This window comes from Dasypus novemcinctus, chromosome 10 (assembly GCF_030445035.2).
Source record: "Dasypus novemcinctus isolate mDasNov1 chromosome 10, mDasNov1.1.hap2, whole genome shotgun sequence".
In the NCBI taxonomy this organism is placed as follows: domain Eukaryota; kingdom Metazoa; phylum Chordata; class Mammalia; order Cingulata; family Dasypodidae; genus Dasypus; species Dasypus novemcinctus.
Window position 1 is genome coordinate 43418840 of NC_080682.1, and position 22459 is coordinate 43441298.

The following is a 22459-nucleotide window of genomic DNA, read 5'->3' on the forward strand; positions in this document are numbered from 1 at the left end:
TAACTCAGTTAATAACTGACAGAGTTGAAGTTTGGACCAGGTCCTTTGTACTTTTAAATCTTTTCCTTTTTTTTTTTTTTTTTTGAGGTACCAGAGCCAGGGATTGAATGCAGGACCTCATATGTCATATGTGTGGGAAGCTGGCACTCAACCATTGAGCCACATCAGCTCCCCCATTGTACTTTTTAAAACTTTTTATTACTTTAACATGTATTGATTAAAATATGGGATGCTTCATGAATTTGTGTGTCATCCTTGCACAGGAACCATGCTAACCATCTCTGTATCATTCCAATTTTAGTATATGTGCTGCCCAAGCAAGCATCCCGTTGTACTTTAAAGCTTACTTTCCTGGGGAAGTAGCTCAATGGTTGAGCAACCACCTCCCACATACAAGGTCCAGGGTTCAATTCCCAATATCTCCTTTAAAAAAAAAAAGCTTACCTTCCTTCCACTGTGGTGAATAATAGGGAAATACTAATTAAACTAACACTTGTATTTCAATATATGGTTTTTAACAAATCTTTCCTATTTAAAAAACAAAACAAAAACAAAGATTAAAGAAAAAAGAAAAATCCTTTCCTATACACAATTTCACTCAACACTCATAATAACTCCTGGGAGGTTGATTTAGATTAAAAAACTGAAAATCAAAGAGTTAATATCGGTATTTCATCTCTGCACTGCATTCTGCCTCACTGAACGTTGTTTGATAGAGAACGAGTCAGCTGGGGTGAATGGGCAGGAACAATGCCTTTTTCGTTTTTGCTTTAAATAGCCTGTAGCCTGGTGGTCACTGAAGTATTCATTCACACAACAAATACTTATTGAGCACCTTAATATGTGCCATGCACTGAAAATTCAACAGTGAACAAAGGCTGCCACTGTTCCTGAACTCACGGAGCTTGCACTCTAGCGGAAGAGACAGAAAAATAAGATAATTTCAGACGGTAAAGAGTACTCCGGGGTGGAATGGTAGGAAAAAGGGGGAGGTAAATTTAAATAATAGTCTGGGAAGACATCTCTGAGGTGACACCGAATGAATGAATGAATGGCAACACGCTGATTCATTATTCAATAACAGACATATAGCTTTTGTTGGCCATTAAGTTTTATGCCACAGGCGATGAACACTCCTTGGACCTTATTTATCTTAATGATGTACAAAGGGCAAGCGTAGAGGAAAAGCACTTTCAATTCTCTTTTTTTTTCTCTGACCTTGCCTTCTCAGTCAGGGTCACACAGCCCCATTGCCACACCCATTCCCCTTCACCTTCCGGACACTTCCAGCCTGCGCATGCGCCAAAGAAAATGGCCGCGGCGCAGGGCGCGTATCCCATTACCAAATGCAGGCGCCCCTAACCTATAAGCCCCGCCCCGACCCCCGCGCCGGCTCGCGAGCACCCGCCGTTTCTCTGGGCGGGGCAAGGGGCGGGGCCGGGACGGAAGGCGCGCGCCAGTGCGTGCATGCGCGGGTGCTGTGGGCGGGTCGGAGAAGCCGGCTGCCCTGGCACGTGACCTGGGGTTCCTTCGGTGGCTCGGTGGCTCCGTCTGTCTGTCCGTCCGCGGGTGCCATCATGGCGGACGCGGCCAGTCAGGTGCTCCTGGGCTCCGGTCTCACCATCCTGTCCCAGCCGCTCATGTACGTGAAGGTGCTCATCCAGGTATGAGTCGTCGCCTTTCCCTTCCCTGTCTGCTGCTGCCCACAGCGCCTGAGAATCGGCTCCAGCCTTCCCGGGCCTTCCGTCCCCCGAGATGCTGCTCCTTCTCTGCTGCCCCTTCCTTCGCCGCAGGGACAACTTCCACCGCCCCGCGGCCTTTCCGAGGTCTCGCCTCCCCAACCGGCTGCAAGGCCCGCTCCTTCTCACGGAGCCAACTGCCACTCCGCCCTGTCCGGTGGCTCCTCTGAACTTTGTATTTTCTTTCTTGAGGTTGGTCCTGGCCTTTCGCCGCTGAGGTCTTCCCAACCCTCCCCTCTGGAATTAGCAGTCACTTCTTTTCCCCATGCTTCTCACCAAATCTCAAACTGAACACATTAAAAACTCAGTCGAAGACAAATTTGAAATTAAAGGGGAAGTTCTTTGAAGAATTGATTGGGTCCAAGTCCATAGAGCCCATGTTTTATTTTATTTTTTTCACTTTTTTTTTTCCCTTTAACTGCTGTTACTGCTGCTCTTCTCTTCCGAGATTTTAGCACCAGTTACCCAGATAAACACAAGGAGTTCATTCAGAAGTGATAATGAAGTGGTTGCCGAGTCAAATTTCCGAAGGATTCATTGAGAGCTCTCCAGTCCGTGTAGCTCACGACAGTGAAAATCACAGTTGTCTGAGCTGGAAATCAGCTCAGCTGAAAGATTTTCAGCGAGTTTAAACATAGATATTAGTTTCTGATCTACTGTAAAATAATTCCCAGCTGTTATTTTATATTCATAGGCTAGTAGCTGATGATTCTATATGTAAAAGGCTGTTGTAAATTAACGTGAACCCAGAACAAGGGCTTTGATTGAAATGTAGTATGATGTCTAAAACAAGGAATTGGCATGTTTGGGGCTAGATAGCATCCGAGATGACAGCATTGTGCAGTATATTTGATAAGCGCCCACTACTAAACACTTCCCGAGGAAACAGGATTTTCTAGTGGCTTTCATGGCTCTTGAATCAAAAACTTGAATATCCCTAATCCAGTTTCACAACATGTGTCTTTATAGCCAAGTATCTCAGGGGGTTGGTGAAATCCCCAAATACTAAAAATAATTGCACAGAAGTGCTTTCAGGGAGATGAGACAAAAGTTGTTCAATTGAACAAGTCGCAGTAATAGTCAAAACCATATCCTACAGCATTCATTCCCTCAAGTATCCTTTAGCAGTAAAAATCCTGAATATATTTTAGGAATTAAATGATAATCATTATCTCTAAAACAGCCTTCATTAGATTGCTAATGACAGTTTGTTCCTTTAACATGAACTTAGCTTGTAATTATTTACCTTTATCTGTGTTCACATGAGTGTTTTGATTATCTTCCTAGATAAGCATCCAGTTGATGCTGGCTTAGTGGATGTCTTCTTGTTCTGTCCAAATATAAGAAATGCTCTAGATTTTCTTTAGAAAATATTTTTGAGCCTCCTCAGTAAACTGTAGTTTTCCTAATATAAAAGTTCTCTTATTCTATTCTCAGTTTGATAGAATTTATCTCAGCTTCAGGATTCTTAATAGAACTTGAACCAAAAGGAAGCTTGGAATTTATTAAACCCAGCCTTATCATTTGACAGAATAAAAACACTGATGAGATGATACTTCATCATTGCCTTGAAAACATAGACATTTTTTACTTTTGTTGAAAATTATAATCCTAATTTTGTTCTTTAGTTAAGACCTTGCAACCAAGGCATTCTCGGGAATATTGCTTAGTATTGATATATTCTCTTGTTTTTAAAGGTGGGGTATGAGCCTCTTCCTCCAACAATAGGACGAAATATTTTTGGGCGGCAAGTATGTCAGCTTCCTGGTCTCTTTTCTTATGGTAAGTGTCTTTGATTTATTTGGAATTGGATGGTATTGATGACTGTGATAGGCAGGAGTTACTGAAAGAAAACATATAGAATTCTTAAGATGGCAAAGAAAGCTTGTTTGTTTGAAATGTCTGTGTAACCATTTTTTCTGACTAGTGCTTACATCTCTGACTTCTGTTCTTATTCTTAGCCCAGCACATTGCCAGCATTGATGGCAAGTGTGGGTTGTTCACAGGCTTAGTTCCAAGACTGTGTTCAGGAGCCCTTGGAACTGTGGTCCATGGTAAAGTTTTACAGGTAAGTGGAAAATAAAGGAGTCTTCTCATAGATTCAGATGATCTTTCTTAATAATTCTTTTTTTTGGAGGTACCAGGGATTGAATCCAGGACCTCATGGGAAGCAGGTGCTCAACTACTGAGCTACATCTGCTCCCCAATGAGATTTGTTTTGTTGTTTGTTTGTTTTTAGGAGGTATTGGGGGTGGAAACTGGGACCTCCTACATGGGAAGCAGGCTTTCAACCACTTGAGCTATATTTGCTCCCCTAGATGACCTTTTACACACAGTTTGCTTTATGGATCAAAAGCAGGTTCAAAGAAACCTTTGCCTTTCTTTCTCTCGAAAAATATTTTCTAGAAATACATGGTCTTAGATTTTTCTTAAGAAATGAGGGAAATTCTTATAAAAATGAATGAACTGATTTTATCTACATGACCTTCCTCTGAACCAGTCATTCTGAGCCTAAATTAAATACATTTACTTATTTGGTCTTCTATATGACTCAGTTTATTTCTTTGAAGTAGGAAGGAAGATGACTAAAACATATATACATTTTTCCTGAAGTTATTTTCCTTTTATTTCTGGTGTTACCCTCATGAAATATTCTGTGTTAAAAACAAAGTAAACATACAGGTCAGGATAGTGATTATTTCTGGGGAGAGGGATGGGAGTGGGTGGGGTTCTAGGATAGTGGCAATCACTTTGCTTGACCTGGGTCATGGCTATATGGATATTTGCCTTTTAATTATTGATTACACTGTACAATTATGTTTTGTGCACTCTATATATGTGTTATCTTTCATAAATTTTAAAGGTTTTTTTTGTTGTTTTTTTTTTTTAAAAAACCTTACCAAAGGGCATGTCACCTACAGGCTAGTGGTTACTTTTGGGAAGAGGGAGAGGGATGAGGGTTGGGACTTCTGCTATATCTGTGACATTTTATTGTAAGAAGAGTCTTAAGCAAAAAAAGGCAAAATGTTAGCATCTGTTTAATTTAGGTGGTGGATACATAGGTAAGTTATTTTCTTAAGTTTTTTATGTGTTGGAGATGTTTCATAAAATGTTTTTGAAAACATCGAAGTTATGTATTCTTTCTTAGTGATCCTTCTTTTGTTTCTCCAGCTTTTTTACTTCAAATGCTAAAGCTTATAATATACTCTAGTTTTTACTAGTTTCTCAGTTGTACCTATTACAATGTAGGTCAAACTGAGTTAACCTTTAAGGCAGTCTTAGTGTTTAGAAAGTTGTTCTGCAGGCAGAATTGCCCTTTACAATATAGTAAAGGTGTTATGAATAAGAGACTTCTATACTGCTTAGAACACAGACGTTCAGAATGAGTATGGGTATGCGAATGTAAGACTAATAGATTTTCTAGTTTGTTATTCTGTCTCCGCACCAAGGATGTGTTATGCTCTGTGCTATAACTCAAAAAATGTAGCAGTATGTGCTAACCAAATGTATATTATATAATACAACCTATATATCACATGTGATAAGTTACAAATATTTACCAATTGATCATTTAAATAGTATTTCATTTTATAGTTTATGCTTGCTTTTCATGGGAGAGATAGAATTTCAGACTTTTAAAACATTTTAAAAATATTCAATACTTTTTTCTGCGCCTTTTAAAACTTCTAGATACTAGTCTTTTCAAAAGAGGTATAACTATAGTTTTCAAGATATTTTAAGGAGAAAATCGCATTTAGAGCATAGGAACCTTTCAAAACTAATTGTATTTTATGCAAATCCGATTAATGGTATGCAGTATTCAAATTCAAAATGAATATTTATATTCATTTTTATAGCTTTTGCTGATTTCTAATTCAAAATTGTTGTTCTAATTCTAATTCAAATTCTAATTCAAAATTGTTCAAAAACAACAGACCAAGTAGAAGTAGGTTACTACAACGCAAAAAACTAATGTCTGGGAGGCGGACTTGGCCCAATGGATAGATAGGGCGTCCGCCTACCACATGGGAGGTCAGTGGTTCAAACCCTGGGCCTCCTTGACCCGTGTGGAGCTGGCCCGTGTGCAGTGCTGATGCACGCAAGGAGTGCCCTGCCACACTCCCTGTTGTGCCACGTGGGGGTGTCCCCTGCATAGGAGAGCCCCACGCACGGGGAGTGCGCCCGTAAGGAGAGCTGCCCAGTTCAAAAGAAAGTGCAGCCTGCCCAGGAATGGCGCCGCACACACGGACAGCTGACACAACAAGATGACACAACAAAAAGAAACACAGATTCCCAGTGCCACTGATAAGGATAGAAGTGGTCACAGAAGAACACATAGCGAATGAACACAGAAAGCAGACAACGGGCGGGGGGGAGAGAAATAAATAAAATAAATAAATTTTTTTAAAAAAGAGTAAGAGAAGCATAAATAAACAATTAAAAAAAAAACTAATGTCTAAGACTGGCTGCTAATTTAGGTTACAAGTTCAAGATCTTAACTTTTATAAAGTACTTGAACTTTTGAAACCGCATAATGATTTATTACCTCATTACTACAGTGCAGTGGTTATGGAAGTTTGGTCCCTGGATGGTTAGCATTACTTGGGAACTTGTAAGAAATGCAAATCGTCAGGTCCTACCCCAGACCTACTGTGAATAAAGAACACGAGGGATGGAGCCTGGCAATCTGTAGTTTATTTAACAAGTCATCCAAGGAGATTCTGGTATAGTGGTTCTGATGTAGTAAATTTTCCATCAATAGTTTGAATTTATATATGATCAAGTTGAAAATGTATGAATGTTGGAAATGGAACACTAAAATAATGAAACCAAACCCTTTTGGCTGAAGATAAATGCATCTAAGACCAAGTCCATGAATTATACAGAAATTATGTAATTTATGGCTGATGTAGTTTGAAGTTATTGCACACAGTGTGGTTATTTTCTTTTTTTTTTTTTAAGATTTATTTTTATTTATTTCTCTCCCCTTCCCCGCCATGCTCTCTTTGTCCATTCGCTGTGTATCCTTCTGTGTCTGCTTGCATTCTTGTCAGGAATTTATATCTCTTTTTGTTGCATCATCTTGCTGTGTCAGCTCTCCGTGTTTGTGGTGCCACTCCTGGGCAGGCTGCACTTTTTTCGCGCGGGCAGCTTTCCTTGTGGGATGCATTCCTTGCGTGTAGGGCTCCCCTATGTGGGGGACAACCCTGCATAGCACGGCATTCCTTGCACCTAGCAGCACTGCATATGGGCCAGCTCACCACACAGGTTAGGAGGCCCTGGGTATCAAACCCTGGACCTCCTATATGGTAGGCAGACGCTCTATCAGTTGAGCTACATTTGCTTCCCTGGTTGTTTTCTTTGTATGTTTGCAGGATTATTTATAAACTTTATATGACCATAAAAATAAATAGGGGAAACGGACTTTGGCCCAGTGGTTAGGGCGTCCGTCTACCATACGGGAGGTCCGCAGTTCAAATCCCGGGCCTCCTTGACCCGTGTGGAGCTGGCCATGCACAGCGCTGATGCGCGCAAGGAGTGCCGTGCCACGCAAGGGTGTCCCCCGCGTGGGGGAGCCCCACGCGCAACGAGTGCGCCCGTGAGGAAAGCCGCCCAGCGTGAAAAGAAAGAGCAGCCTGCCCAGGAATGGCGCCGCCCACACTTCCCATGCCGCTGACGACAACAGAAGCGGACAAAGAAACAAGACGCGGCAAATAGACACCAAGAACAGACAACCAGGGAAGGGGGGGTAATTAAATAAATAAATAAATCTTTTAAAAATAAATAAATAAATAAATAAATAGTATTTCATATACTCCTCAATATACATCTTTAGGCTTTAGCATTTCCCCCAGTTCTAATGTTTTATCATCTAAAGAGCAAATTATGATTTCGTTATCCAATGCCATGATCTAAGGCTTAGATTTTAAATTCTCTTTAGCCATCATTGATTTGGGGTTTTTTGGTTTTTTTTTTTTAAGATTTATTATTTATTTCTCCGCCAGTTGTCTGTTCTCTGTGTCCATTCAATGTGTGTTCTTCTGTGACTGCTTCTGTCCTTATCAGCGGCACCAGGAATCTGTGTTTCTTTTTGTAGCGTCATCTTGTGTCAGCTCTCCGTGTGTGCGGCGCCATTCTTGGGCAGGCTGCACTTTCTTTCACACTGGATGGCTCTCCTTATGGGGTGCACTCCTGGTGTGTGGGGTTCCCCTACGCGGGGGACACCCCTGCGTGGCACAGCACTCCTTTTGCACATCAGCACTGCGCATGGGCCAGCTCCACACAGGTCAAGGAGGCCCAGGATTTGCACTGTGGACCTCCCATATGGTAGGCAGACGCCCTATCCATTGGGCCAATCTGCTTCCCAGCCATCATTGATTTGAATTGGAGAGGTCTATTTTAGTCAGTTCCTCCCTTGGAAGTGACTTCATCTTTTTTTTTTTTTTAATATATTTTATTTTTAAAGTAGCTTTAGATTACATAAATGTTACATCAAAAATATAGGGGGGAAGTGGATGTGGTTCAACTGATAGAGCGTCTGTCTACCATATGGAGGGGCCAGGGTTCAGTCCCCAGGGACTCCTGACCCGTATGGTAAGCTGGCCCACGTGCAGTGCTGCCGCGCACAAGGAGTACCGTGCCATGCAGAGGGGCGACCCCGCGTAGGGGTGCCTCATGCACAAGGTGTGGAGCCCGCAAGGAGGGCCGCCCTCATGAGAAAAGCGCAGTCCACCCAGGAGTGGCACCACACACACGGAGAACTGACGCAGCAAGATGATGCAACAAAAAAGAGATGCAGTTTCCCAGTGCTGCCTGATAATGCAAGTGGCGCAGGAAAACACACAGTGAATGGATACAGAGCGGACAACAGGGGAGGGGAAGGGAAGAGAAATAAAAATAAAGGTTTAAAAATATATATATATATATATAGGGGATTCCCATATACCCCCCACACACACACTTTGCCACAGTAACAACATCTTTCATTAGTGTGGTACATTTGTTACAATTGATGAACACATTAAAGCATTGCTACTAACCACTGACTGTAATTTACATTATTGTTTACACATTGCCCACACAATTTTATAGGTTTTAACAAAATGTATAATGGCCTGTATCTGATACTGCAAGTCATGCAGAATAATTCCAATGTCCTGAAAATGCCCCCATGTTACACCTGGTCTTCCTTCTTCCCCTCAGAACCTCAGGTGCCACTGCCTTTATATCAATGATACAAGTTCTTCCATTGCTAAAATAATAATAAGTTCACTTTAATCCATTTCTCATTCCCCAGTCTTGTGGAATTTTGGATGGCAATGCCCGCTCTTTCTAATTGAGAAGGGGCTTAGATCCCATGAGGCAGGTGAATGAAACTTTTGCTTGCAGTTGTAGATACTCTTTTTTTATAGGATGGGCATTGTCCATAATCTTCCTTTTTTTAATTGTCCTGGATGAGTCCAATGATGGAGAGTAGCTGCTGCAACTCTGCTGAGATTCAGGGCTCAGCTGACACATGAACAGACCAAAGATTTCAGTCTCTGGGACATATATTTTATAAGTATAATGCTACACATGGGAAAATATAAATGAATCTAACTCTGTTACATTGGGGAGCATAAATGCCAAATTAAGGTCCACTGACAGAGTGCCGAGTTCCTGAGATTGTCCACCCTCCTTATTATGTATGGGTGTCTCTAGAGCTCCCAGGAGCCCCGCTGTTTGAGGTACTGTTTACTGAGGCAGTCAGTGAGACCCTGCTGAGACTTGATTTCATCCTTTAATTGTTTTGTATTCTTTGTACTTGTCATAGCTGTGAATTGAATCTAGACGCACATTTTCAGGTCAAAATGATGAAGTCCTAATGGACGTGTTAGATTGTTTTTGGTAGATTGATAATGCGCTTTCTTTTTCACTGCTCTGGATTCTGTTGCCTAAGTGAGATTTACATATGGAAAAACAGTTATCTAGTCAAAAAGGTTTATGTATAGCTGTAAAGTGAAAGTGAAATTACTGTTTGAAACCGAATTCCTTTCTGTAAAAGAAAAGTAAGACAAATTTGAGGTAACAAAATACCCTGCACATGTGTTTCAGTGTAGCCAGATGAAGTATAATAGGTACTGCAATTAGTGTCAAAAGTCACCTCCAGTAAGGAAGAAAGACCTAGTCAGGATTGAGGAAACTGTAAACCTTTACAAAAATTATGTGTATCTGAAAAATAATTAAATTGAACTCTGTTCAGACTAATATAGAAAAGACAGGGAATAATTTTAAAACAAAGTCTAGAAATGAGTGAGAAATTTTATAGGCCTGTAACTATTAGAATGAGTTTTAGCAGAGGACCTGGAATTTGGCCAGAGTCATAACTTTGCTTTATCTTGACCTTTGTTCACTTGCCTGTGATTTTTCCCCCAACAATTCTTTTTACAAAAAAAAAAAAAAAATTAAAACCAAAAGAACAATTCTTTTTTACAAAGAAAGTTGTCTAATTTTAAAAGTCTAGCATATTTAGAAATTATTTCTAAAGTATCCCACAGATAGGCTCTCTGCCTAGAGGCCCTGCACCAAATCTTGGTGTGTATTTCTGTCTTTCTCTCCCATTTCTCAGTAAGCTCTGTTCTTTCCCCATTTCCCAAATAAATTCTTATTACTGGCCTAACTATAAATAAATAAAGTATCCCACAAATAATATTTCCTCTTCCAATATAATCTGGGCTCTGATGGTATTCTCTTCTTTTTTTTCCGCCTCGCTTGCTTTAGAAACAGTCAGATGATACATAAGGAAAACTGGGGCGATTTCAGCTATTCAGGCTCAGCACCAATTCTCTGTTCTTCTGTACAATGAAGAAAAGAGTTTTGCCTTAATTTGGTATTGGTCCTGCTTTTTGCACAAGAAGGGTAGGAACCTTGGGCTATATTTTTACCAGTTTATTTTCTGTTAAATATGTACTTTAGTAAATACTGTTGTTGTTGTTCTTGTTTTTTTTAAGGAGGTTCCAGGGATTAAACCCAGAACCCCGTACATGGGAAGCAGGCACTCAACCATTGAACTACATCCACTCCCCTTTTTCTTTTTTTAAATAAGATTTCATGAACATCTGCTTATATCTCCAGCTAACCAATATATTAAACTCAGCAACATTCTCAGCTTAGAGGAGCTCATTTCCAGTTGATTAATTAGAAGTTAATTGGAGGTTTGCAGCAAAATTTTAAAAAATTAGCTCTTTTGCTTTCTGCCAGTTAGAGTTTTCATTTTTTGTCTTATCTTATATGACAATTGTAGTAGCCCTAATCACCTTTACTTTTCTTTTTGTTTCTTCTATAGCATTACCAGGAATGTGAAAAGGTTGAGGTACGTTGGAGCTGATATGTATGGTCCCTGCCCCTTACAAGTTATTTTTGTTATTGGGTCCTTTTTAGGAGAAGGGCCAACCAGTCAGTTTCCCTTTAATCTCAGTGAATATTGGCATATGGGGTGGCTGCCAGTTTAAACAGTCCAATTTAAAACCATGGGGATCTCTGTCTTCTTCGATTGTGATTTCTAGGAATTAGGAACTGGGAATGTACAGAAAGAAGTGTCATCATCCTTTGACCGAGTTATCAAGGAGGTAAGAGCCAAATTATAGCCTACATTTTCTCCCTAAATCTAATGTACGCAGTGTGGTAATTGTGGAAGGAAATTCATCAGACCTGTATGCTCATTGTTTGTTCCAAGTGAAATTAAGCCTTTATTTTGGGCTTTACTCTGTGTACAACATAGAGAGAAGCAGTCCTTGCTGTTTGGAATAGATGCATTTCAGCAAAATTAACCAAAAAGTAATCTCGTTTTGCCCACTTAGTTCATCTTTAAAATTGAAAAGTTTTCTACTGAAAGTCTTCTAATAAAGTTGAAAACCTCTAGCACGCACAGAAAAATTGCTAAAACAGTGGCCTAGCCCTCTGAGTGCTGGATATTATATATCCAGAAGTGCTTTTGTAACAATCTGGCTGGGGAAATGTTCCTTGTCACCCATTTCCCACCCCATCTTCTACCATTAGAATTTTTTTCATGCCTGACTTCGTATTTATGGCTTTCAGAAAGACTTTATTTCTTATACTTTACATTATCTGATTGTCTTAAATGAGGTCATAGTTTTCCAGAAAATGCTGCTTTCTAAAATAGATGTTTCAGGAAAGCGGACTTGGCCCAGTGGTTAGGGTGTCTGTCTACCACATGGGAGATCTGCAGTTCAAACCCCGGGCCTCCTTGACCCATGTGGAGCTGGCCCACGCACAGTGCTGATGCGCGCAAGGAGTGCCATGCCACGCAGGGGTGTCCCCCGCGTAGGGACACCCCGTAAGGAGAGCCTCCCAGCGCAAAAGAAAGTGCAGCCTGCCCAGGAATGGCATCACACGCATGGAGAGCTGACACAACAAGATGATGCAACAACAACAAATAATAATAATAGTAATAAAATAAAATAGGTGTTTCAAAGCAAACCTTACTAAAGGTGTAGCCATCAGATAAATCAGCTGTTTTCTGTAAATTTTCATGAGCTGAGTTTGTTTAAAGGTAAGTATACATGTATTAATATGTAGTTAGTGTTCTCTTAACTTTAGTTAGCCCATCCTGTCCCTCAGGATCTTCTCAAAACTATTGGAGGGCAGATGAGGGGTGTCTTAACTAAGTGACTGAAGATAATATTTAAATGTAAAAATGATTGACACTTAGACCTGCTGTGTTTACAACCCAAGGATTTACCTCCAAGTATTGTAGTTTAACTTTCTGTACTGCCTCTAGTCCTGGACTAAAAAGATATAAAGTAAGGTAAATATAGCAGCTCTAAGATGCTCCACATTGTAGGGTGTGAGCATGAAACAAACTAAAGTTGCTCTGTTCTCCCTGAGATGATGGTACAGATTAAATAGAGCCTGACATTTGTCTGGTATATATATATATCAGAGGCTCTGAAATCATGCATAGTGAGAAAGTAACTTAATAAGCTAAATGCACGCTTCATAGTTTTGTTCCACCTCTGTGACTATTTGCTGATGACTCTCCCTGTTTCTTTGTTTTGTTTTGTTTTGTTTTACCTGTAAAGAAAAATATATTTGCAGAGATATTTTGAGAAGTAACTATAATAGAACATAGAGATCTAAGTAAAATGCCAGTATAGTATATTGAATCCCATTCAAGCTGCTCTTCTTACTTCCAGGGCAGGAGTGTTGTAGACCTCACTTTCTTATTATGTACTATAATACCCTTCACATTCCTTCTCACAAGAATTTCAGCATCATTTATTCAGATTTCAGAAGTGTGTGTTGATTATTTCTAGACAACTCGAGAGATGATGGCTCGTTCTGCTGCTACCCTCATCACACATCCCTTTCATGGTATGTTTGTAATTGATAACTGAAATATGATTTCTTATCTTTTTTTATAACTTTATCTCTTTTTACCTTATAGATAGGTTAACATGGTAGTCCGCTAATGTGCCTTACCTGCATGTTTTTGCTTGCTTTGGCTTTTATCCAGTTTATCCAGATAGCAAAGTGTCTTTAGGTGCAAAAACCAATTTTTTCCAGGGCTATCCACATTTGTCTCAATGTAGTTTTTGTTTCGTTTTTCACTCCCCACTCCGTAGATTTTTAAATCTTTTTGTTTTGTTTTGTTTTGTTTTAAGGTAAGATAAAAATCTTTTCTATGTTCTGCAGTGATCACTTTAAGATCTATGGTTCAATTCATTGGCAGAGAATCCAAATATTGGTAAGTGTTTTTGTTCTCAAGTAGTCAAGATCTCTTGAAGCCAAACTGTTATACTACTACTTTACATTTGTATGATGCCTTAGAGTTTATAGAATAAATTCTGTATCTTAAACCATTTGCTACACACACACACACACACACACACACACACAGACCAAAAAGCAATAAATAGGAACCTGTTTGGGCAGGTTTAGAAGCCTACCCAGTAGCTCAATGTCAGTTGCAGAGCCACTGGAGCAGGGATTTACCCTGACTCCATGTGATTACACTTTTAGGTAGTAGTATCTTCATTTCTGTCTCCAAGTTCAACTGTCTTTGCAGGGTGAAAAGGTTCTAGAAAAGTAAGGCGGTGAGGGACATATAAATTTGACCTTGTCAAAAGTAATCATTGAAATTATTTTTTATGTATCTTCAAAATAATTTTAATGTCTTTTACCTTTCCTTCCTGATTACTTAGTGGACTTTGTGAATCCATAGTAACCATCTATAGGGAAGAAGGCATCCTAGGATTTTTTGCGTGAGTACCTGTTGTATGTCTGTAATTTTTGTGTGAATGGAGAGCTTTAATAAAAACTACAGTCAGTCTTTATCTTTGAGAAAAATGTTCTCTTGGGATTTAGTTTATATTAAGCTCTATTAGGCCCCTTATGACTTAAATCTCTGGTTCTAAAGGTCCGAAATATGTAATTCCAGACATTTAAAACATTTATAATGAGGCTTTTGTTTGTTTTAGCAAATATTCACTCAAGTTTCTACCTTTCTAAATTTTTAAATTCCCTTGAGTTAACTTTGGAAGAACTTAGGCTACTCCCCTCATTTTTTTATTAGCAAAAACATTAGATTATTAGCTAAATGGTGCATTTTAATTTTCCAAGTGTTGCCAAACATTTGATTTTTTTTTTTTAAGATTTATTTTTTATTTATTTCTCTCCCCTTCTCCTCTCCCCCCCGTTTTCTGCTCTGTGTCCATTTGCTGTGTATTCTTCTGTGACCACTTTTATCTTTATCAGCGGCCCCAGGAATCTGTGTTTCTTTTTGGTGCGTCATCTTGCTGCATCAGCTCTCCATGTGTGTGGCACCATTCTTGGGCAGGCTGCACTTCCTTTGGCGCTGGGCAGCTCTCCTTACGGGGCGCACTCCTTATGTGTGGGGCTCCCCTACACAGGGGACACCCCTGCGTGGCACGGCACTCCTTGCACGCATCAGCACTGCTCATGGGCCAGCTCCACACGGGTCACAGAGGCCCCAGGGTTTGAACCATGGATCTCTCATGTGGTAGGCGGACACCCTATCCATTGGGCCAAGTCTGCTTCCCCAAACACTTGATTTTAAGTATCATAAAACACCCTGTGAGATAGGCAAGACAGTTATTATTATTTCATTTTAGATATTAAAAAACAACAACATTGATGCTCAGGGAAGTCCATTTGCTGCTAGTCACGTTCCTGATTAATGATGGAACTGTCATTTGAACCATAGTATTCAGGCTGTGGAGTAAGGTTCTTACCACTCTTCTTGGCTATCTCATCTATGCTTTGACCATTCACACTTGGGAATTTTTCTCATCTTTTGCCATGCCTAATGTGAACATTACATAGTTTGGCAAAAATTGTGTTTAAGTGTCTTCTCCAAAGTACCTGGCAAACTTCTGGTCTCCATACTTATAGTTACTAATAGTAAGGTGAGCCATTGGGCATAGTTCAGAGGAGGATAGCTGACCCACATATTAAAAATGGGAACAAAAGTTATAAGAGGGAAGCAGATGTGGCTCAAACAATTGGGCTCCTGTCTACCATATGAAAGGTCCACAGTTCAATGCCCAGGGTCTCCTGGTGAGGGCAAGCTGGCTCGTGGGCTGAGTTGGCCCACGTGGAGTGCTGGCCTGTGCAGAGTACTGCTCCACGCAGGAATGCTGCCCTGCGCAGGAGTGCTGCCCCCACACAGGAGTGCTGGACCACGTGGAGAGCTGGCACAGCAAGATGATGCAACAAAAGAGACACAGAGGAGAGTTAATAAGAGACACAGCAGACCAGGGAGTTGAGGTGGCGCAAGAGAATGATCGCCTCTCTCCAGAAGGTCCCAGGATCCGTTCCCAGAGCCACCTAATGAGAATACAAGCAGACACAGAACACACAGCAAATGGACAGAGAGCAGACAATGGGGGTGGGGGAGGGTATAAATAAATCTTTAAAAAAAAGATCGTTAGAGCTCAACCTCTGATACAGCCATGTTAACTAGAACAAACTAGGTATGAGAACTGGAACCTGGTATTCAATGTCTTTTCAGTTTCCTAGAACGTTTTGAAATCTCTGATTCTTTGAGAAGTATTTGTATGGAGTAATTATCTTTTTTCACTGATCACTTTTCTTGGTTCTTTTTATTTTTATTGTTTCTTCACGTAGGGGTCTTATTCCTCGCCTCCTAGGTGACATCATTTCTTTGTGGCTCTGTAACTCACTGGCCTACCTCGTCAATACCTATGCACTGGACAGTGGGGTAGGTTGTGACCTTGATGAGATGTGCTGGGACTGAGTTTATTGGAGACGAGGGCAGCTGGGTTAGCTTTAAAAATAGGATAACAGTTTTCTATGCACCAACCTGACAATTACATAGCTAAAAATTATCAGTCAAGTTTTCAAAGGCTAATAGAATGATCCATGCTGTTTACTAGAGGAAGACGTACCTAAAATGTTAGGGTGTGGCAGAGTCTGCCCAAGAGATCCAGCCTTATCTCTGCTAGAAGTACATCACTTCTTTATTGGTATCTAATTTTGGAGGACAACATAAAGCTGAGGGATAGTTGTATGTATGTGTCTAGGAATTGTCTTCAAATCTAGTGGTAAGGGAACTCCTGTTTTGGGCTTTCTAGAAACTTCAGCTTGGGAGGTTTTGAGAATTAGCCCTGTCTAGAAATAATGTTTCCTCTGCTTTAGCAAGCTGGGGACTTCTTTGTACACAGACAGCCCTGTTACTTGGTGGAAAATAGAATTCACCAAAGGGTCTGACTAAATCCATGAAAGCTTCTTGAGTATACAGACTGATCTTCTCCAAAGTGTTTTGTATGTATAAAGTTAGGTATGTAAGTATTGAATTGTCTCTTACACATACTGTAAATATAGTTTTCCAGGGACTATATTTCTAGGACATGGGAAAAGTTTGCCAATCTCATTTTCTTTTGGTTTTGAAATTGAGGTTACAACATTTATTTCTAAACCATCTTTTTCTAGTATGAATTTGTCAGTTAACTTTGGATCAAATTGATTATTTTGACCACTACCTTTTTATGCTTATAATACTTTATTTTTTTATTATCAAAATTCATTTTGAAACTATCAACTGATAATATAGAGATAGACTATATTGACCTGGTTGGGGACAGCTAACTTTAACATAAGCTTAATTTTCTTACTCCTGATAAAGGCTTTTTTTCTGTTTTAGGTTTCTACCATGAATGAAATGAAGAGTTATTCCCAAGCTGTCACAGGAGTGAGTTATTTTTTATTCTTTTAACCTTCTGGGAATAATTGTGTATGTGTGTGTTAAATCTGGCCCCTGTTATCACTACTTTAAAGCAAACAGCTGTCTTCCTGGAAAATCTACCTAAAATATGTTAATATTTGTCAGAAGTAAGACTAATCCATCGTTCCTGCCTCTGGCTACTGAATCCTAGTAATAGCAACAACCGCTCGCGTGATTCTGTGCTGTTCAGCTTTCACAGGGAGGTATGGGTATTGCTCCTCGCAGCTCTGTCCCTCTTCTCAGGTTTGCTGCATGGTGTTGTGTCCTGCTGATCTTACCTTGAGACCTTGACCCTCTAATCATCATGGAGTCTTTGAACATTGACTTTTAAAGTAGTTTCTATTTTCTCTGGCAAGATATTCTTATTTTCTTCAGTGGTGCTTTGAAATGCTTTGTTGTATTTAGTTGTATTTATTTTTTCTCTTGAGTAATATACTTCACTTTCATTTGAGAACTCAATCATGGGGTAAGAAAAGTCTTCTAGCCTTTTTTTTAAGAATGTTGGATGTAGTGATATGCTAGGAGGAAAAACCATCTCCAGGCTCAAAAATGTATAATTTAGTCTTTCCTGGGATACTGTGAAAGCAAAACCAGTTTTGGAGTTTTTGACCACACAAACATAAATGTCTAGGCCTTTAAGAGAGGAGAAAGAAGAGAATAAAGAAAACTAGGAATTACTTAGTAACCTGTCTGTCCTTTTTACCATTTTACAGTTTTTTGCCAGTATGTTGACCTATCCCTTTGTGCTTGTCTCTAATCTCATGGCTGTCAACAACTGTGGGTAAGTGCCTTGCATTTTTATCCTAGTATTTGTCTACCTATATGCCTCACAGGCAGAGCAGTCCTGGTGGAAGTTTGGGGAAGAAAAGTACAGTGATGTTACTACTATATTTCCTCATTTTTTCCCCTTTGTATGTCCCATGAAGCAGCAGCTTTAATTTATAAGAAACTACCTGAAGTCATTTTTTTAGAATAGAGAGGCAAAAATAAATATATCTCATATTATAAATAATAATATGCACTTGCCAGTAATTTAGGCCCTCTCCTCAAATAAAAAAAGCAAGGGAAGCGGTTGTGGCTCAACTGATAGAGCATCCGCCTACCATATGAAGGGTCCAGCGTTCAATACCCTGAGCCTCCCAACCCACGTGTTGAACTGGCCCATGCGCATTGCTGCTATGTGCAAGGAGTGCCATGCCACACAGGGGTGTCCCCCACGTACAGGTGCCCCCACGCACGAGGAATGTGCCCTGCAAGGAGAGCCATCCCATGCGAAAAAAGCACAGCCCACCCAGGAGTGGCACCGCACACACAGAGAACTGACGCAGCAAGATGACACAACAGAAAAAGTGACAGTTTCCCAGTGCCGCATGAGAAGAATGCAAGCGGACACAGAAGAACACAGCAAATGGACACAGAGAGCAGACAATGGGGGAAGGGGAGAGAAATAAATAAAACACATCTTAAAAAAGATAATTATCAAATTACTCTATTTTCATATCTCTATTTTAAATCTTTATATCCCTGTTTAAGAAAGATACAATAGGTATGTCAGGGATTAAATGGCAGCTTGTACCTGTTTTTCCTAGAGGGCTTCATGAAGAAAGTGAGATTGAAGTTTGTTAATCTTTCACTGTATTGGTTGGAAAAGGCAGATGGTAGCATGCACAGCATCAAGATGCCAAGTAACCCTATTAAGTTGAATAGAAGTTTTTCCTCTTGATTGAATTCAAAACTCTGTTCTAGTACTCCATGCCTGACACAGTATGCCATTAGACATGTCGTTGTTTTCAGGCAAGATATCAAATAGGAAGCTTTATGAAGTTGTGAGTAGAGTTTGACCATCACATTACATCCTGTTTTGTGAGTTTGTGGAGCAGCTACCACTTTTTAGTCCAGAGTGTACTTGAAGGATAAGTTCAATGCCTTATTATTCCTTAGAATTTTTTTAGAGAGAAAGTGATTGTGGTTTATACTTGAGTAGGAGCATATAGTTGCCACTGTTTATATCCACTGTAATATTTAGATCTTTTATGAACACAATTAGTTTGGTTTTTTTTTGTAAGATTTATTTAGTTAGTTCGTTTTATATATCCCCCTCCCTACCTATGGTTCTCTCATCTGTCTGCTCATTATTTGTTTGCCTTCTCCAGGAGGCATCGGAAACCGAACCCAGGACCTCTCACATGGGAGGTGAATGCCCAGTGGCCTGAGCCACATCCACTTCCCGCAGGCTGTGGCATCCACTGGTTTAGGCATCTAGCTTGATGCAGCGGGCGTGGGTGTCTGCTTGTCTTCTTTAGGAGGCACCAGGACTTGAATCCGGGCCCTCACATGTGGTAGGCAGGCACCCAACTGGTTGAGCCACATCCGCTTCCCCACTGTTTTTAAATCCCCTTTCCCTGCTCTTTCATGTAATTGTTATGTTCTAGAGTTTCATTTGTCCACAAATGAAAAACCTAGATTTTTAGAAAATATGTAACTGAGAGAAGTTTCTGTTTATTTGTTGATTCAAAACGTAAGTATAGGGAAGCGGACTTTGCCCAGTGATTAGGGCGTCTGTCTACCACATGGGATGTCCGCGGTTCAAACCCCAGGCCTCCTTGACCTGTGTGGAGCTGGCCCACGCGCAGTGCTGATGCACGCAAGGAGTGCGCCCCGCATAGGGGAGCCCCACATGCAAGGAGTGCGCCCCGTAAGGAGAGCTGCCCAGTGCGAAAGAAAGTGCAGCCTGCCCAGGAATGGCGCTGCACACATGGAGAGCTGATGGAACAAGATGACGCAACAAAAAGAAACACAGATTCCCGTGCCACTGACAACAACAGAAGCGGACAAAGAAGATGCAGCAAATAGACACAGAGAATGGACAACTGGGGTGGGGGGAGAAGGGGAGAGAGATTAATTAATTAATAACAACAGCAACAGAACAAACCTAAGTATAGGAAAGTGGATGTGGCTCAAGTGATTGGGCTCCCATCTACCGCATAGGAAGTTCCAGGTTGGATTTCCAGGGCCTCCTGGTGAAGGCAAGTGGGCCTACGTGGAGAGCTGGCACAACAAGATGAGAAAACAGAAAAGAGTCAGAGGAAAAAAATACTAAGAGATACAACAAACCAGGGAACTGACATAGCTCAAACAATTGAGTGCCTCTCTCCCATGTCAGAAGGTCCCAGAATCAGTTCCCAGTGCCTCCTAAAGAGAAGATGAAAAGAGAAGACAGGCAGACACAGAAGAACACACAGTGAATGGACACCGAAAGCAGACAACAAGTGCAAGTTGGGGAGGGGGAGGCAAATAAAATAAATCTTTAAAAAAATAAACCAAAAAAAAAAAAACAACCTAAGTATAGAGGAGAAATCCTGTTTGGCTGTTCAGTCTTTAGCCTGTTCCAAAATAATTTTTCTTTAGGACCTAAAAGTGCCTCTTTTAGCTAATCCTTTTTTCTATTTCAGGCTTGCTGGTGGATCTCCTCCTTACTCCCCAATATATACTTCTTGGATAGATTGTTGGTGCATGCTACAAAAAGAGGTATTTCTTTCTCAATTTGTTTTATGTTTGCTTTCTTAAATAATGTCTCTGGAATCCCTGGTTAACTCTTGTAACTCAGCCTTTAGCTGAGGGTGGTACCCTTTACAATGAATGTCCCATGTATCACTCTGGCATAATAATAAAATGTGATGCTTAGAAAAATCATCAGCAGGGATAATTTAAAAAGTAAGAATCCCTAGATGTGATTTGGAAGCCATTTGTGTATCACATTCAAGTTGCAAATAGGGTTCAGGTGAACAATTGTCTGGATTGTTAAAATAATGGTCTTGATTTCAAAACTTTTTTTATTCCCCAACCTCTTTTTTAACTGCTTAGAATCTCCTTATATATTCAAGTATTTTCCCACAATATTAGACGAGGAAACCAAGAATTAAGAACATGTTTGTTTATGACAGACTGTGATAATGGTATTGATTGAGCTGGGCTCTCACTTCTAGCCTACAGTTAGTGGATGATTCTGTCCATGTTTCAATGCATTGTTTGTCATTGCTGTGAGATCTGTCATCTACAACCAAAAATTGTTGATCAGTCTAGGTAAAACTGCATTGGAAACTAAAATAATGGATGGACTATGGGCTAAATTTAGCATGAGATCACTTGAAATGACCATCAGTTAAAATGGGAAGCCTTTTTTTTTTTAAACAAATTATGGAAAAAAGTGTATGAAGAAGCTTTTGTTGCATTTTAATTTGTAGCACTAGTAATACATAGAGAAAGGGCCTTGTTCATAGAGCCCACGCTTCACCAGCCTGACCTCGGACTGAAAAGGCCTAAGTGTTGTTGTCATTGCTTTTGCTCAGTGTGGATGCCCACAAGCCTTTCTGCAGTTCCAAGCTAGAACACTTGAATTATTTTGGTGCAGTCCTAATGTGAACATTCTGGGTTGCACACTGAGTTTTATACTTGATATTGGACACTCTCTTATGATCCCCAGTTAAAGGGAAAGATGACCTTTCTTTAACTACTGTCTGACTAACCCCCTGCTATTAGATATATTCTAAGCATTTGACATATGTTGACTCATTTGGTAACCCAGATAGCAAGTGGGAGAGCCAGAATCCAAACTGAGCATTCTTATTAAGTATGAAAGAAATTCTTGCCTTCTCCATTAGGCAGAATTGTAGTTTGGTAGTTAGTTCCACAAGTGCTCAACCTGATTCAAAGTATAAAAACTCCTGCTCTGTAGTGGTCCCAGGGCTGTCCTGATCATTTTAGTTCCACCTCACAGAAGCATATCCAATTGAATCTCCCTACTGACTTGGATTGGCTGACCTCATCTTCACACTAGACTTTTTTTTTTTTTTTTCCAGGGAAATATGAGCCGAGGAAATAGCTTGTTTTTCCGGAAAGTTCCCTTTGGGAAGACTTATTGTTGTGACCTGAGAATGTTAATTTGAAGATGTGGGATGGGGGGGACAGTGACATTTCTATAGTCCCAGATGCACAGAATTATGGGAGAGAATGTTGATTTCTATACAGTGTGGAGCGCTTTTTTAATAATCATTTAATCTTGGGAAAATGGAGGTGTTTGGTGTCTGCCTTTTTTTTTTAAATTTTTCCCCACATAGCATAATATATCAAGATTCCCCCGATACTTGTTCTTCAGACTCTTTTTGCTTCAGACTTTTATTTTACTTAAACAGGAAAAAAAAAAGTTGCATTTTCCTAAAGGTGCAGGCAGATTATTGTGTGATTTGCGTCTCAGTTTAAAGTTTTGTGAAATGAAAAGTAGAACCCCAAGAAGAAAGATAAACTATATAGAAACTATCTAGGCGGTTATGTGTCACCTTTTCTTCAGCAGGCCCTAAAAAGAGTAGGCAGCATCCACTAGAGTCTGCCTCCCGTTAAATGCTTCTAAATACATTTGATTAACCCTGTCTCTCATACCTCAAAGAAGGACACTTAC

General features: G+C 40.2%; 1 protein-coding gene and 1 non-coding gene across 3 annotated transcripts; one reads left to right on the forward strand and one right to left on the reverse strand.

The window, feature by feature from the left end:
- Positions 1-218: 218 nt before the first annotated feature.
- Positions 219-321, reverse strand: LOC111764016 (U6 spliceosomal RNA). Its single transcript, XR_002796731.2, has one exon. It is a non-coding gene; the product is annotated as a U6 spliceosomal RNA (small nuclear RNA).
- A 998-nt stretch (positions 322-1319) lies between these two features.
- On the forward strand, positions 1320-22145 carry MTCH2 (mitochondrial carrier 2). 2 transcript variants are annotated; one of them, XM_004457981.5, is made up of 13 exons: positions 1320-1664; positions 3437-3521; positions 3701-3807; positions 11065-11091; positions 11285-11347; positions 13055-13112; positions 13434-13485; positions 13943-14002; positions 15888-15981; positions 16924-16971; positions 17718-17785; positions 20457-20532; positions 21864-22145. In XM_004457981.5, exons 1-13 carry the CDS (start codon positions 1347-1349, stop codon positions 21948-21950), a joined length of 1143 nt encoding a protein of 380 aa, XP_004458038.2. In that variant the 5' UTR covers positions 1320-1346; the 3' UTR covers positions 21951-22145. The 2 variants fall into 2 exon arrangements, with proteins under 2 accessions (XP_004458038.2, XP_058162193.2); XM_058306210.2 differs by lacking the exons at positions 11065-11091; positions 11285-11347.
- The last annotated feature ends 314 nt before the right edge of the window (positions 22146-22459 follow it).